This window comes from Punica granatum, chromosome 6 (genome assembly GCF_007655135.1).
Source record: "Punica granatum isolate Tunisia-2019 chromosome 6, ASM765513v2, whole genome shotgun sequence".
In the NCBI taxonomy this organism is placed as follows: domain Eukaryota; kingdom Viridiplantae; phylum Streptophyta; class Magnoliopsida; order Myrtales; family Lythraceae; genus Punica; species Punica granatum.
The window spans coordinates 5,463,279-5,481,339 of NC_045132.1; the positions used below are offsets into that span (position 1 = coordinate 5,463,279).

General features: G+C 35.3%; 1 protein-coding gene across 4 annotated transcripts; it reads right to left on the reverse strand.

Annotated features, from left to right (window-relative positions):
• Positions 1-1,151: 1,151 nt before the first annotated feature.
• On the reverse strand, positions 1,152-7,443 carry LOC116209848 (NAC domain-containing protein 37-like). 4 transcript variants are annotated; one of them, XM_031543577.1, is made up of 5 exons: positions 7,288-7,440; positions 5,159-6,126; positions 4,753-4,934; positions 4,213-4,484; positions 1,152-2,234 (listed from the first exon to the last, which is right to left on the reverse strand). In XM_031543577.1, exons 3-5 carry the CDS (start codon positions 4,916-4,918, stop codon positions 1,584-1,586), a joined length of 1,089 nt encoding a protein of 362 aa, XP_031399437.1. In that variant the 5' UTR covers positions 4,919-4,934; positions 5,159-6,126; positions 7,288-7,440; the 3' UTR covers positions 1,152-1,583. The 4 variants fall into 4 exon arrangements, with proteins under 4 accessions (XP_031399437.1, XP_031399438.1, XP_031399435.1 ...); XM_031543578.1 differs by having other exon boundaries at positions 5,159-6,130; XM_031543575.1 differs by lacking the exon at positions 5,159-6,126 and having other exon boundaries at positions 7,288-7,443.
• Positions 7,444-18,061: the final 10,618 nt, after the last annotated feature.

The following is an 18,061-nucleotide window of genomic DNA, read 5'->3' on the forward strand; positions in this document are numbered from 1 at the left end:
TCTGCTTGCATTTTCTTTTTTAGCAAAGCTTCTACTTTGAACATGTGTGTAACCTAATGATGCAGCGGAATTAATTGTAATCTGTTGATTCGCGCACGAATACCAAAAGACAATCTTCTATCACTCGTTGATTCTACGAATACCAGGGAATAGGCATCAAACTCGAATCAAATCCGAGATTAGGCGAAAGAGCACGGTAACTCCAAGATTTTATTGATAATCCGAAAAATAACTGTTTTCAACCTTGGGGTTGTACAAAACTTAAATAGAATTAAAAATGCCTAGATTGTACGAAAAGTATAAACATTTCCTAAAATTGCAAAAGCACCATAATAACATTAAAATGCCTGTTTGATGCCCTAAACGATGAAATTTGCCTTAAATCTAGTCATTTCACAGCCAAAGGCAATGAGTTTTTCTCTTGAGACCATTTCCCTTGACACAGGGTCATCAGAACCTGTTTTTCTCCAGGTACCGACTTGCTGCTTCTTCTACGGCATCACCTAATATGTGAGACACATGCACACACTAGCACCTTTATTCTTGCTTTGTCTATATCTCTACACGATATGCATGTACGTGTATATATATATATATATATGTATGTATGTATATGTATATATGGCATTTTCTGATAGAGAACTATCTTCTCAAAATTTCGGTCACATACATTGCAGGAAGTTCTTCATTTTTTTTCCTTTCTAATCCATGATTCAAATACTAATTATAATTGACAGCACTGTATGGATCCTCAATTATCCATCATATTACACTTTGGAGCTGCAAAGCAATAGTTTGGGGGTAAGAAAAGGGCAATGAGTTGGAAGGTCAAAAGGGGAAATATGGAGAAGTATAGCAAGAATAATGCATTCTTTTTCAGTGAATAATAATAATGCCTTTAACATAACAAAAACTAACTATTAACCTTTCCCAATTGATCGGAACTATTAACCTTTCCAAACAATTTAATTATTTGATAAACAGGGTCACAGCTAGGAAACTCAAACAACTTCATAAAGATACCAGAAACATCAAATTGGCGGAATTATATGCGGTTGTACTTCGAGGAACGTGTTCCGCGGAACACTCCAGTGCCTTGAACCCCATCTCCTCTTTATAGCTTTGACAGCATGCACACCCTTGAAGACATACAAAACAATCGGCAATAGCCATTACATTCTCTTTATTTATCTTGACATATCTGGCACTGAATGCATTTGCTTCCGAATTACGGATACAATAACGCCAACTTAGCGAACGGGGTCCAATGCAACCACACTGCCTGACAAAATAAACTGCACGGTTCGATAGTTCAATTTTTCAGGTATATGCCTATCTCTTCCAGAGGAACTTGTAGTAAAATATCACTATAGTCATTGTACTTGACTAACTCGTATGAGGAGAAAGAGAGGGATCCCCGCTCATTTTCACTACCATTCACATTCCCTTTTTTACACAAAAATATATATATTGCCCCAACACCACCTCTCCTTTTCTCCCTTACTAACATATATAATTGTATAAGGGCAACAAATGCATGCATATTATAGATGGAACTTCTTCTCCTCTTATGTCACGTTGCTTCACTTATCAAATATGCATATCCCAACATCGCAGTCACTGCTTGAATTCAAGAACCCGCTCATGAGACTGTCATGGTCGATGTTCCTTTCGTCCCGTCCAGTACCGCTTTGCATAAGCAAAAATGCCATTTGATCTGAACAATTGTTCGAATCACTCCCACCAGTGAAGCTTGTCGTCAAATTATTGTTATTCAAACCCTCTTCACCCCCGTTATTGTTACTGTACCTCTCCTCGTGGCTCAGCTGCGATGCAACAAACTTGTCAAGCGCCCTCCAGTCGGTGACCAACCTCTTCGATGAGCTGTATTGGGCATCTGGTTCTTCCTCAGGGACAGAACTTATCGGCCTCTTCATTAGTGGAAGAGATGGGCTCTCTAGCTGAGGAAGTTGTAGGAAGTGGTCCGCGTTGAGGTTGTTGATGAAGTTGAGGTTGTCTCCCTCGGTCTCTTGCTTGCACGCAAGGCGAGAGGATGATGAGAAATTATGTAGGCCATGCCTTGATATGTACTCGATATTGGTGGGATCGATCACGGAGCTAATCCCACTGGGCTCATCGTAGAAGTAGCCTGGGTCCCATCCTTCAGCACTGCTCTTGTTGTTCTGCCCGTTCGTGCGCTTCTTGAAAGCTCGGCAAACTACCCATCCCTCTTCCTGAAAAGAAGACAGAAAAACGAAGATGAAAACTCTAGCTATAAGGATGGACGGAATATGAAGTGATATTCTCCTTTTGGGAAAATGACTATGGCATATGTCACCCCCAAAAAAAGCATATAACTACTTTTACACTCTTTATAACTTCCAACAAAAATGAGTAATTTCTCAAATGCCTCAAATAGCAAATATAATGGCTTGTTTGGTTTGCAGATATATTTTAAAATCACAATTTTAACATAATTTTACCAACAACAAAACAAAATAACTCATACAAAGTCAAAAAGTGGACCCAATTTATACCATTCTTTTTCAACAACAAAACAAAATAACTCATACAAAGTCAAAGGATGAGTCTCATTTATACCACTCTTTTTCAAAATCAAAATCTGATTTTAAAATTCTAATTTGGAATCAAACGCAGCATAAGTAACTTTTGATATTAGGACACATTTATACATGTATTTTCTCAAGGTAAATGCATATGCTGAGAAAAGGGGGTGTACTGCATACACATCCTTACTTAGGAATCAAGAGGTTTTATATTCGATTTTCACTAGTGAGGATTACATATATATATATATATATATATATATAATTTATTTGGAATTTTATTTTCTTATATTAAGTTTATTGATCTCTTTGTAACCTAAGAAAGAAGGTAAATACCAATATGTGTATGTCTGTGAAAATCTTTCCAGTTATAGAAAGGACTTGGAATTTCAAATTATGGAAGAGGAAGAACATTCCACTAACCTATTAAATTAGGATTTGAACTTTTCTGGCTGAATAAGATATATGGATTAATTTTGGCCTTTGAATTTTATGACTCCTAGCTACGCAAAACTTTCTTATTCCCGACCCCACAAACCAGCTAGGTGATTGAACTATCCTTTTCGACTATATATATATATTGTATTCAGCGAAAAAAAGACTATATATATATATATATATATATATATATATATATATTAATTCGCTACTTTTGGTGTGATCATGGAATTTCTTGCGATTTCACTCTGATGTTGCCAGAGTCATTTCCTTCTCAAGAACCCTTTCTTCCCATCAAGGAGTATGCCACATCTCAAGAAATTTGATGCAATCGCCAATGATTTTGTTTAGTAAGCATGGCAAGAACTCAAGAATGTTTCTTCTCCTTTTATTGGTGTATTCTTCCATTTCTTTTACCGACAAAGAAGAGGAGACCAATGGTCATACGCCAATGGAGATGATGGATGACTACTCATAGGGGAAATGGAATATTTCTTTTGGCGAGCATCCCCATGGAGAAAAGTGCGTAGACATTCCAAAAAAGGACGATGTCGAAAGAGAGACATGCAGCATGCTTTAGCACATCATAACTTTTGACTATGCAAAAATGGCGGAAGTCAATTTTCATACATAACAAAGGGCTAGGATTGCATATATGTTGATATCACGTAAATGAAAGTTAAAATACTTTCATCAAAGAGAATAGCGCAATGACATACCCGTCTAGTAATCAAGAGATTTTAGATTTGATATTTGTGGTGAGATTATCTGTACGTCTTTATTATTTATTAGGATTATTCATTTCATTGTATTAGACGTATGAGTCTTATTTATAACTGAAAAAGCTAAATTGCTTTCTACTTTTTCATCATGATCCCAAAAAAAGTGGGTTATTGTAGATTTCAAATAGCTAGTGATTAGATATCGAGGTTCTTTGATAATAAAAACGATAGCACAATAATTGAAAAAAATCGTGGAAGAGAGACAGAGATCGATACTAGCTCAGAGCGACGTGTATTCTCAAAATTAAAGTATGGCCAAGAAAATAAAAAAAATAATAAGCATACGTATTTTTTTGGTAGATAATAATCGTACGTATTTAAAGACGAACCACATCACTTTAATTGATTTAACTGAAATTTTCTTTTTCCTTTTAATGGCTATGATTTTCGGTAATATTAAAAGTGAATGATCAAGATGTGCTTGCCTGAGGAGGTCCATTTTCGTCAGATTCGAGCCTGTACTCGTGCATGATCCAGTCGGTTTTCTGTCCATTAGGGGCTCTCCCTTTGTAGAAGACCAAGGTTTTCCTCATCCCAATCAGCCTTGTCTTATCGTAGACAGCTTTGTCTCTTCCAGTTGCCTTCCAGAACCCGGCCATGGTAGCTCGGTTAGTCCTCGTCCCTGTCGGGTATTTCTTATCCTTGTGGCTGAAGAAGTACCACTCGTTCTGCTCTTCGTATCCGATCCGACATCTCTCTGTCAATTACAAGCAATAAGATCATTGCTTAATTGCCCAATATTTCCTTAACACCTAGCTACTTTGTTCCACCTATATATCCTAAAAGAAGAATAATATCTTCATACTTCTATTTATAAATAATAGAGGATTCGATGACAAGAATATATTTGAAAGAATTCAACAGGTGGTAATTCTTCATGGCTTTTGAAATTTCATCGTTAGAGTTATAGCACTAGAGATCTAGGGTTTGAGAATGCCAAGGAGCAAATGAAGTCGGACTCTCACCTTGGAGATCCCATGGTTCAATTCTATACAGATCGATGTCTCTGATGACGTCAAGGTCGATCTTCTGTGATGCGATCTTCTTCCTCAGATAGTACCCTACAAGCTCCTCGTCTGTTGGATGAAACCGAAATCCGGGGGGAACGCAGGACTCCATAGACTCCATCATAGCCGATAATTGATTGCTGCATCAGATCATCAAAGCCTCTAGCATATCAGTAACCTTTAAAGTGAAGCTAGCTGCACATATATAGCTTGTTCATCATCGTCGTCATCGTTATATCATCGACCACTATTATCGAATAAATCATTGCGATTAGAGAGTTTCTACAGAAAACCACGAGAAGTAAATGTGGAGAAGAGAAGGGGAAAAGAACAGCATGGGAGACAGAGATATAATGAAACCTACGAGTTGGAAGGTGACAAGTGTTGTCAGCCCCTAATCATGAACTCTTTTGGTGGTGTGCAACATTCACCGTTTACCTCTCTCATACACACACACACACATATATATGATACAAAATTGTGTAATGATTCCTTTTCTTATAATTTTTTTCATATGTTTGTGAAAATAAGAGGAGGAGGAGGAGAAGAAGAAGGTGAAAAGGTGGAATTAGAAAAGGGGAAACCTAATGATAATGAGAGAGGTTTTGTTGGTTTTTGGTGAAAACCAAGCGGAGGTGTTGGACGTTAACTAGAGGTCTGTGCTAATGATGCTGTCTTGTGTTGGTGAATGGTGGAAATGATGCATCATGAACGGGGTTTTGCACTCTACCCTACAACTGTACCGGAATTTATATTATGATATCCTCCACAATTCTTTAATTATATTAACTATATATATTATTTATTTGTATACGGCAATGCCTCCTCGAGAACAATCCTCAATGTGCGGACCAGTGTCGATCTGGTATATGTCAAGAGCACCTAATTGACAATTGATTCATGCTAGAAAGCTCTTATAGGGAAACTTTGTGTAATCGAAGGGAGAATGCAGGACTACGACCCGCTCATGCATAATTTGGAACATAACTAGAATCCATCAGGTGTGATAGGAATAACCTAGAGGATAAAGTTTTCAGACAGATCCATGTATTTTTTCTTGATGTAGTCTGATCTATCGTCAATTCATTAACATCAAACATATATGATTGGTCTACTCTACACATAGTGGATGAACTATAGGATCGAGCTAATAATAGCGTAAGGGAATCCGAGAGAGGAATGAGGAGGAGCAGGAGGAGGAGGTCAAAGATGGTAGGAAAGACGCGATTGCCCTTTATATAATTGAGCACGGCTTCTTGAAACACGAAATGGACATTAAAGAATCTATAACCAAAAAGACAGGCAGTCCCTTTCTTCTCTGCTCGATCAGGCCTGCCTAGAAAAAGAAAAATGTCATATACACATATATAATGATGTATATAGACTCATTTATACATGTATGAGAAAGAAAGGTCGAAGAGTAATTAGAAAGAAAAGAAAAAACAAAGAAAAGGAGAAAAGGGAAGGAAAAGCGAAACGGAGTGAAGGTGAAGTGAAATTAGATGGGGCTCTCATCTCTGACCCATTGTCTTCTTGTCTAGAATTTACAAGGCAGACATTCTGACTGCCCTCTGCTCTCTCTCTTCGCCCTTTTTAAGATTGTTCTCTCTACTCTATTTATCTGCTCTGAACAAAATGCTGAACATTCCTTGTCAATGTAAATCTCACAAAGAGAGAGAGGGAAGAGAGGAGGAGAGAAATCTTTTTGGAAAAATATTTAGCTTGCTCATATTGGAAACTTATGAGATCCGAGAGGGCGCAGATCGAAAACTGCAAACTATTTATTCTTTGAAAGCATGACGAGATTTAATTTTAAAGCCCAAGTACGAGTAAGATCTGCCAGGTGATTATCAGTGCTGTTCCAGAGTTCCGATCGAACTGCATGATGGGGAAAAGACACCTGGCTTGAACTGATAATAATCCTGGGGCTTGCACATTCGGTGAAGCCAGATGTGTGTATATATATATAGATATACTTGTAGTTGTGGCAAAAGAAATGTTTTGGGAGAGTTCATATAATTTGATTTTATATAGCCAATAACATAATTTATTATTTATTATTATTTTTTCAGGTTATGCGTTTCTTAAATACTATGAACTCAAACAAGGGCAGACAATTGGTATCCCTTGCTCAACCCTCCTAAATTATGAGATGATCCGTAAATTCTCAATTTTGGACTGTAGACTATTTGCTGTAGTCGATCTCTAAAAAAATTGATTAAAATACAGATCAATGGTCTCAAGCAAGATCGGTGAAGAGAGAAAAAAGAGCGAGAGGGAATGGGAATGGCCTATGATACAACGTAACTTCTGAGTTATAGAAATCAATCGATCCCATCGTCTGCATAGTGGACGGGGTAATGAGTTTATACCATCGCAAAACCGGAACCAAAAGTAGAAGTTGCACACATTAGGGTTCGTGTTACTGACCCAAAAAGGTTTCCCGAAGAAGGAGAGAAGAAATCATGTCTGTTGATTACAAGTCGGACGTACCTCAATGAAAGAGAAAGCAGAAGATGCAGAAGCAGCAGCAGCAGCAGCAAAGTACGATATTGGAGTTACGCTTATGAAGACAGAAGCAATGAAGGAGAAGAAGACAACAAATTTAAGGTTAATATATAGAGATATATATATATATATATATATAATATCCTGAGGAGGGGAGTGAAATTTGGGAGAGGGATTATAATGGGAGTGAGTGAGTGAGGACCGCCCTACCTGCGCATGGGTGTAGGGGCTGGCCCCCCACCCCAGCCTGCTGACGTCACCCTTTGCCGTTTCCAATCATACTTCTCATATACATATCCTTCTCTAGTGTCTCGTCTCGTGAGATGATGATGAGATATTTATTACATGTACATATTGTCCCCTCCCGTAATAAGATGGTTTTGTAAGAAGAGAACTGATAGTCGCTATAAGGGAAATTATTGCAGTGATACAAGCCGTTCACGTGATATAAAAGAATTATGTGTTTGATCTAATTTTTTATATTATTTATTTTGTATTATCTTTCTTGTATCAGACTCATTTATCCTTTTTATAATCGAATAAAAAAATATAGAGAATTAAAATTTGTTGCAATAACACTAGTTCCTAGATCTTATTAGGTTCATGGGCTTGACGCAATACATCATCTCTACCGAATTGGGGAGCGGAGTATTGCAAGGAGTATTCATCGCACATTAGTGGACCTTCACCCCTTATTTGTCTTCAACAAGACTCAAACATTGCCTTGTTGCTTGTGACTTAGGCAGGAATGTATCCAAGATTCGGACTTAGGGAGGCGAGCTCCTTGCATGGGCAAATAGCTATGATGGTAGTTTCCTCGAGTTAAGAGAGGGCGAACATGAGAAATTTCATCAAAAATTGAATAATAATATGTAAATTTACTTTAAGTGTCGAAAATTTACTATATAGCGTCCCATCGTCCATCCCTAGTCTTTAAGAGTCTTTGATATATGTACTTCAGATACCCAAGAATCAATTCGAGTTAGTCATATGGATCTCCACATTTGGTTTAGTGAATGCGGAAGTCTCGATAAAAGAACTCTTCTTTGGACCGCCCGGACAACCCTCAATTAGTTCCTCAAGGGGAATTATGATTCCGATTGTGGTGGATAAGAATCAGAATTCCTGCTGATGAGAGTATCTATAACTTCTTATTTTATTTCATTATATTTTCCTTAATCTCATTTCTTAACCCCAAGATGAAAGGGGATTACATTCTTTCTTTAATGTACTTTTATTATTGGTTTAGATACGAGGGAAATGGGGAGAAAATTATATGAAAACTCTTATACAAAATCCTATCATTTCTCTCCCTTTTCCTCCGTCTTTGCCGATTCAAACGAAGGGTTAGATTAAGTATATCATTAGATCTTTAGGAAAGTAATCCATGAAATCTGCAATAAGGGAACATAACATTATAGCTTCTAGTATGTACGTATCTCGAAATTTCAAGAATATATATGATGATGGTTAAACATTATGGGGTTTGGTTATGAAAGGTGGGTTGCTAAGAGATAAAATTATAGCTTTTAGTATGTAAAATATATGATAGTTTAACATCACGGAGTTCGGTTACGGAAGCTTGGTTGACATCGAAGAGATAGTGAGTTCTATTTTATTTTAAAATTTAATTAATTAAAAGAAGGCATAAGGTAGTGGCGCACACTCTCGCTTGTGACTTAGAGGTTACTAGTTCGATACCTAATGGGATTAACCGTGTCCCTTTATTAGTTATTTAGGATTTATTTTTCATTGCAATAGGTCATGAGCCTCCTTTATAACAAAAAAATAAAAATAAATAAATAATATTTAATATTATATAAAAGGGAGTTTCACGTCAAATGGAATGAATGAAGTACAATCTCGGGAGGAAAATTCTCCCTGCATTTCCCTCTATTATGAAGAAGTTCTCAACCCTATACATTAGATGAATATGAAGGAACTCGTGCATAATTTTCTACTCTCTTCTCTAATTACGATAAACCAAATGAGGGAAAAATTACTTGATGTGTGTGCTACTATACTACACCGTCTTTCTCATGTTGCACTACTTGACGAGAGTTCGGGACTAAGCTAGAATTTTTTGTATTCAGTGGGATCATAATAATGAATTGATATCTACTATATGTATATTACTCATATTCAGATTATACGGACAACTATATCAAAATATGTTCGATAAAAAGGATATTTTCATAAAGCTTACAAGACTATAACCATCTTTTAAAATTATTCTCCCTCTTATGAAATCATATATAGTAAATGCCGATAAGTTTCTTTTTAATTGGAGTTAGCAAAGAGTTATCGAGGAAGCCAGTATTATTTTTATTAGTAGGGTTACTTAATTGGGGAAAACAATAATGAGAAGTCATGAACTAAATTCATGTAATTTCATTTGATGCGATAAATCTGTAATTTGGCCTATTTATTTTCGTATCTATCGATCCTAACAAATACCAAAATTTGAAGATAAATTTAAGATACGTATATAATTTTAATTATATTGAAAACAATTTAATGTATAAATATGATATTTGCGGGTTAAATTTAAATATATTTAAGCATATGGCAAAGCAAGAGAACTTTTTTCTCATTGGGGGCAGTTCTGAATACCACATATATGGCGCAAAACTATGGAAAGTGGTAAATTTCACGAGGCAAAATTTTATAAAGTTCTATTTTTGGGGGTAAACTTGGAGAGTGCCAAATTTCAAGAGGAGCAATTGCCCCCTCTGAAGTCTAAGTAGCTCCGTCTTTAAGGAGAACTAAATATGGAATCTGGAACCTCAAAATTTCTAGGTTTGAGGTCTTAATGCAGTCTTATGTAGCTACTTAAACCGACAAGGGATTATTTAGACAAGGAGAATGTGTTAGGGGAGAGTGGCTTATCATATCCATATTCAGTGTGCAGTCGCAAAGGGATGATACTAATGAGAAAGATTCTTCAATGAATAAGATGATATTGGTGAGAAGAACGAAACATTTTGTACTTAAACTCAATTAGGAAGAAGAGAAAGAGACAAGACATGGCGGGAGGAGGAGCAAAAATTAATGGAGAAACTTAAAAAAATATAAAATAAAGGCAAAGCTGAATTGATGAATTTGGCTCATGAGGAGCACCTGCAATTTTCCCTTTATATTAATTAACTGATAGCAACATTAATTAGTCCCAGTTAACGGACAAAGTGACTGCGATATGAAATGATATTCATGAGTGACTATAGCAGAAAGTAGCCAAATTATATGGTGCAAATTTTGAATTTTTTCACACCATACAAAACTAATTTGAATTTTTAGATCCCTCAATCTAATTTAGACCATCCATTTTATAAGTTTTAAGAATTCAAAAATACCCCTGAAAAATTAAGATCTGATCATTTATAATATAGAATGTTGATTTCCCCTCCCCTTTTCTCTCTCTTAATAGGTACAGGCAAATCCAACTTCCCGCACGCATGGGTTCTACAAACACATTGAACCTCTCTACTTTCTTGACATGATTACTAAGTTTCTTGAATTAATTGGGAGCTATACTGGAACCTGGAAGGCCTTCGATAATGGACAAGACAGCTGTCTTGATTGAAGCTGTCGGCATGGTGACTCAATTGTGTGGTGACGAGCAGAAATTGAAAGACTCAAATTCAGAAGAAATCAAGGAGTTAAAAGTGAGCCACTTCTTTAAATTGTCATTATCAACTGCTGTAGATGTAAATAACTGGTATAATTGTCTTCAGAACTCTGTTTCCTACCTCTGGGTTATGTAAGTGTTAAATGATTCTTTACCATGCTACAAAATTTGTGTGACTATATAGGCTGAGAAGAATGAACTGCGTGATAAGAAGCAAATGCTAAAAGCAGAGAAAGAGAAGTTGGAACAACAATTCAAGACTGTCAACTCTTGTTCCACCTGCGAAACAAACTCGAATTGATGACTGTGCAGGAAGACTTCCTCCGAGCAATGGGAAGTCTAAGAATCATTAGGTGATTATTGCAGGTTCAGTTAGAGGTACGATTCAATTAATACAGTCGATTCGAACAGTGGTTTATGGTTGATGACGGGGTAATTCCGCATCGCTCCATGCATGAGGGTTAATTTGTAACACTAGTGAATGTTTGTGGGAGGAAAATATGAAAGTAAAGAATGAAAATTCTTTTAAAAAATTATGTAAAATAGACGGTTCATATTAAATAAGAGGGGATCTAAGTGCTTATATTGATTTTGTTATGATGAAAAATCTAAAAATCCCTACTAAAGAAGCACCGCAGAAAGTAATGCCATACTCGAAATACAATAATTACCAATTTTTATATTATTGGAAATATTTTTATTAAATTGCTGTAAACGGAATCTTCTTTACGAAGGGATAGACAAAAAAATGTATATTGTTAAAGAAGTGCACAAAATTGGTATTAGCAAAATTAAATTTTCCTTTCATGGAGTTCTACCTCCAACCAGAAGGTGTGAACTAGACGAATATAATTTAAGCAAATTGCCCATTCACATCATTGAATATGGCTGGTGGTATAGCTGGTCTTCAGCTCTTAATATGACCAATTATTATGCTAAATTCCTTGGTTAAGAAGATTGTAGACTCATATGCGTAATTCAAACGACTTAGGCTTGGTTTTCAGTGTAAGAAGAAAATAATCATATACGAACACCAAATTCAACATAAGGTAATTTGTTAATATTTCACAGAACGTCAAATCTTACCCCCGAGGATACCAACGAAAAATGGGGCTAAACAGGATACAACTTGTAAGATTACATGTTTTTAACGGCCACAAAGAAACCTCCAACGAAAAATATTTTGTTCAAACCCGAAAAAAATTAGAAAAACCGAAAATAAGTTGTAACAAAAATGTACGTGAAAAAATCGAAGTAAACTTAAAAATTGAAGGCTTGGTTTGGGAGTATTGATACTGATAGAGAAGTGCTAAAACAAAATTACTAAAAAATAAGTGGTAATTTCAAAATAAGTTAAAGTTTTTGGAAGAAACTAATTTAAAACTGCTGAAAGTAAGAAAGACAATTATTAATACTTGTAATAGAATAAGCAGAATCAGCTTTCATAAGCACCTATTAACCTGTTTAAGAAAATCACATTTTCAACCGCAATTTCAACCCAAACCGTAGTTTCAAAAACTCTCACTAAACATCACTGCCTAAAATTATAAGAAAAAGTGGTTATGAAACCTTCAATTGCACTCAAAAACTCTAAATCCTTTGTAACGAAAAAGAGAAATAAATTATTTTTCTTGTAGAAGAGAGAGAAATTATTAAATCCATTAAAATAATATATATGCTAATATATACTGGAAAAAGAACGACAAACTAAGGGAAAGCAAAATATCTATTGAGAGTTGAGGGGTATTCTTCAGATAGTTGGTTCTACATAGTCAGAGACCTAGGTTTTTCTTTTTTTTAAATGAATAATCAGAAGCCTAGCTAGCTAGTACTATAATTGAATATATCTATACATATGTATATATATATAATATTGTTTAGTTAAAATGATGTTTGGTGATGAAATAGGCCCAAGTTATTAAAAAGCAACTAAATTCAACCATTTGAACTGGGATCGTCTTTTAAATAGATTTTTAGGATATAAACGGTCGTGGCTTCTTGTTCCACATGCAGCCCGTCCAAAAGCTTGACTTTTTTTCTAAGGACGTGCAATAACATCCTTTGCATGGCTTGTTCGATTCGCTTGGGTCGTGCTCTTTTACTTGGTCCAACTAGCACGTGTATGTCCCAATGGTCGACTTCATGCCATACCCCGTCATCCCGGAATGCTTTCGCATGCTCGTGCGAAGGGTCCTCTAACTGGATCATATCATTCCCCCTCTCTTCAAAAGGATTCGTCCTCGAATTTATGACAACCGACTTGATTGGTGACTGTTCTAGGGGCATTTGCTCAAGAAAGACATTCGTGAATTTCTCAATTTTCTCGCCAATGGACCGCTTGATTTGAAGTTGCTCTTCATCCATTTGTTTAGGTGGAAGCGGCAATAGCGTTGTGTTCTGACCATCGTTGTCCAGGAATTGAGAAGCACCATTCTCTTTGCCGTTGGATTGAAACTTAGTTGTGAGTTTTCCTTTTTTTGGCTTCAAGGCTATTTTCTCTTCCTTCTTCGTTGAGGAACCCCACTTCAATTTACAAGAGGATGAACCAGAAGCTTCGTCATAGCCATCTAGCAACTATTCAATCCGCTTGTCTCGCCTTTCCAACCGATCGTAAATCTCATCAGCCCACATATTCATGCGCTCAAATTTTTGTTGCATATCTCGGATCATCATGTTATAATCAATTCCTCCATTATTCTGATCATTTCCACTGCTTTCTTGTGGCATGATGAAATCTGCAAGTGAAACTTTAGAAAATAGAGATGGACCTCAAAACCACTCGCTCACGTGTTTGCACTCAAATTAATGTTACTCAACACTCGTGTTTCACTCAATTTTAGGCTTTTACCCTTAGATATACTCACCCACTCTTGCCTTTTTCTCTCTATAGTTTTTCTCCTCAAAGTTCCTAAGAAACTAAGCAATTCAATCGCAAGAGTAAAATCAGTTGATTAGCCCAAAACACTTATAATCATTGATTTCAAAAATTGAATCAAATTTAGCATACAAACCTAAATGAGAAAGCAAATAATGTGATAGATGAAGTTAACGAAATAACTGAGATGTACAAGGAAGATTTGTGGGAATAAGGAAACAAGATATTTATGGAAAGTATCGAAATGGAAGGAATGAATGATTCTAAGAGACAAGAAAGGAATATGATAGGAAAATATTTAATTGAAAGGAAACAATATTAGATTTCCCAACTGCACCTTATATGCCAGTGGTCCATCAAAGTAAACAAGAATATATAAAGGAAGGTAATTCAGGGATAGTGGCAGATATGGAAGAAAATAACAAGAAATTTTTGAAATTCCCTACTTTACTTGATTAGCAAAGATATATCTAAGAAAGTTTCTATCACCCCAAAAGTAAAGATTTCCCAAACAATTGCTCTTCTTCTTTTTTTTTTGCTTTCCCCTTTTTTTTCTATGTATTTTTTTTGGACGAATTTTCTTCTTTTTTTGTTTTTGTTTTTGTTTTTCAGACCTTTCCGAAACAACAATAAGTCGTTCAACAATTTGTCGAACCCTAGGACAAGAACAATAAGAAGAACGAAATAGGATAGGTGAAACCTGGATTGGAGCCAAAGTTTTGATACCAAATGATGCGAACCTCGACGAACCTGCGGCGAGACCCAACAACAATAAAATGAGATCAAATCCGGGATCGTCCAATGAAGGTTTCAAGGATAGGGAATATTGACCCGATGACTATAAACAGTCACAAACCAATATTATAAACGGAATACTGACCCGCTAGCTATGAAGAGCTAGAAACCAATATTATAAATGTTGGGAATCACAAGTCATCACACTGGAAATATCAGCAAAGTTGCTGCAGAACAATTCAGAAAAAACCTCTCTCACAAAGTTCAATGAAAACCAATCTGTCTTTTCTAGGGAGGCCACACGCCTATTTATAGAGAGATACTAGCTGATAACCTAATTGGGCTAATGGACTGGGCTAAAATAAATCCTAAGTGTAATGAGCCCAAAAATAAAATAGGCCAAAGTTATTGAAAAGCAACTAAATTCAGTCCTTTGAACTGTGATCATCTTTTAAATAGATTTCTAGGATATGAACGGTCGTGCTTCTTTACTTGGTCCAACTAGCACGTGCATATCCCAATGCTCGACTTCATGCCATGCCTCGTCATCCTGGAATGCTTCCGCATGCCCGTGCGAAGGGTTCTCTAACTGGATCATATCAATTGATTAATAAGAATTAGATGCAAAATCTCTGTTGTAGTCGGGTTGAAATTGAGCGACCCTATACTGAATCCTCTCCTCAAATGGTTATTTGATTCAAAGCCAATTCTTTCATTTTATATAACAAAAAGCACTTTCAAGTAAATGAGAGTTTATTATCTACGAGTATGTTAGAAAACGAACTATTTTTGCAATATTATAGATAACTTACCATCAAAGGTAAAAAAAAGGGGGGGGGGGGGGGGGGGGGGGGGGGGGGGGGGTGGGTTTGCACTTCTTGGTAAGTAGAAAACAAGGACTCAAACCCCCACCTAATGCATATAATTAAGGGTTCAACATTATATTCGTTTCATGATTATTGCAGTCTCTTTTTATTTATTTATTTGTTTCCTATTTCAACTATTAATTCACTTAAAATTGATAATGACTAGATTACTCAATTGAGATTTGAAAATTGATCACTTAAAAATGGTCAAAAGTGTTGGCGTGTTCCACGTGCATGTGGAACCATATTTCAAGTCTCTGGTCATGTCACCTATAGTCCTCCTATTTTATATGCAATTTTTTTTCATTCATAATAAAAGCATATAAACTTACTACGAAATAAAAAAGAGAGAAAATGATAAAAGGAGTACGAGAAATTCTATCGATAAAAGTTGTATTCTTTTAGTTCTAATAAAGTCGAAAGCAGAAGTTACTGCACTAAATTCATTCTCTTTATACACAATATTATTAGATTATAAATGGAAGAAATTAAATTTGAATATTGACACTATCACAAGAAATTTAATATGGGGCTTTCCAAAGTTCCTGTGTATCCTCAATGAGACAAATAAATCTTTACTAGTATGATTAGTTTCAGAGTTAAAGTAATTTTTATTTTGATTTTGATTTTGATTGTAAAAAATGATAAATGAGATGAGATTATAAATTAAACTTGGGAAACGTATATTTTTGTTATGTAATGTGTTGAGTTAAAGTTAAAGTTAAAAAACTTTAACTTACAATCCAAACATCATTTACATATCTCTTCTACCAATCTATGACCAATTCGATCAAAAGGGATTACTTGAGCAGTATCCTCATATGCAAAATCTGTTCTCGTTTGCTTACATCATGAGTTTGCTTCCAGCAGAAAAAAGCATGAAATGAATCATAGCGTGCTATGATGGATTCCCCGAATTGAAACACGTGCAAAATTTTCTTGTACATCTCTCAATTATTTACGCCCATCCACGTGGAATCTCTCTTCGGGCAACAAATAGATATCCAAACCAAGTCTCATTAAAACCATAGGATCCGCTTTCCAACATAGGACTTGTTTTTTTTTTTATTAATATCCGTACATGCTCACAATGGCAAAGAATAAAAGCTCTTGACGTCGGGTGTTAGTATGAAGCATGCGATACTTTTTCGTCAGAACTGGCCGTGAGGTACTTATGCTCTCAAATTAACACTGATGTCATGTGATGATACAAATCAGTACTGAACTCCAGATCTAGCTGAGGGCAAAACTTCTTCAACACAGCGCTCACAATTACATTTACGCTCTGATATGTTATAAAAGATTTATTGGGCCTACAAATTCTAGAAGCAAATTAGCCATGAATTTTGAAGTGGAAACAAGATCCATATTGTTTCTTAGGTTATTTGGTATAGTGTATCTATATATATATATATATATATATATTACTTGATACTGTTTTTAGCAGTCAAGATATCATGAATTCTCCCTCTCCCCCAGTCATGTTCATCTCTCATGTTTTAAAAATAAAATAAAATATGATTTTCCCCTTGACATCCCATGAGCCGACGTCTACAATCAGAATCAAACTTATATTAGTGTGTTTGATTTTAGAGTTGAGTTGAGTTAAGTTTTGATTTTAATTGGTTTGTAATGATTGTGATGTTGAATTATGAGAAAAAGTGTGAAAAAGTAATAGTTGTAAAAAAGTAATGATTATATTGTTGAATAATGAAAAAAGTAATGAATAATTGAGAGAATTTATTATTAAAAATTAAATTGAATTGTTAAAAAAATTGAAGAAGAATGAAAAAGTAATAATTGTGTTGTTGACTTTTGTTGTGTAGGAAGTAGAGTTAAAGTTAGAGTTAAAATCTTAAAATCACATTGCGAAATCAAACGAGAATAACTGGTCTTTCTTATTTATGAAGAGGAAAAGAAAATTGCAAGAACGTGGCTTAACGGCAAGGGCGGGCTTTACCGGTAGGAGGGGTTTTGAACTCATTAAAGGCACCTCACAGGGAGGGCCGAGTCCACAACCAAACGGGAATAGTATCAATCTCACTGTGGAGAATACTCGTGCTTTCGTTAAAATAAGAAAAGAAAGAGGAAAGTTCGGTGAGATACTTTCGGTGCGTTTGATTTCAGAGTTAAAATAATTTTGATTTTGATTTTGATTTTGATTGTGAAAAAGGACAAATGAAATGGAAGTATAAATTTGATTTGAGAAATGTGTGTTTTTGTTGTGTAGTGTGTTGAGTCAAAGTTAAAGTTAAAATTTTTGACTTAGGAAATGTGTGTTTTTGTTGTGTAGTGTGTTGAATTAAAGTTAAAGTTAAAGTTAAAGTTAAAATTTTTTAACCAAGGAGTTCAATTTTTATATACAGTTAAGGAGTTCAATTTTTCTTTTTTTTGGGAGGACAATATATAAAATCATTCAAGAAAATATTTATAATATATATAAAAACTAATGTATCGACAAAACGAAATGCATTTTATTTAGATATGAAATTTTGGAAATGTCTCCACGAATTATATAACAAGGATTTTCATTCTTGGGAAATAGTAATCTTTTAACTAGCTCATAAATTTTCCAAAACTCAAAATTAAGAAATAAATAATTTCACTCTCGATTAAATAGGGAAGCTAAAAGTTTTTAATTTTTTTAACCTAGCG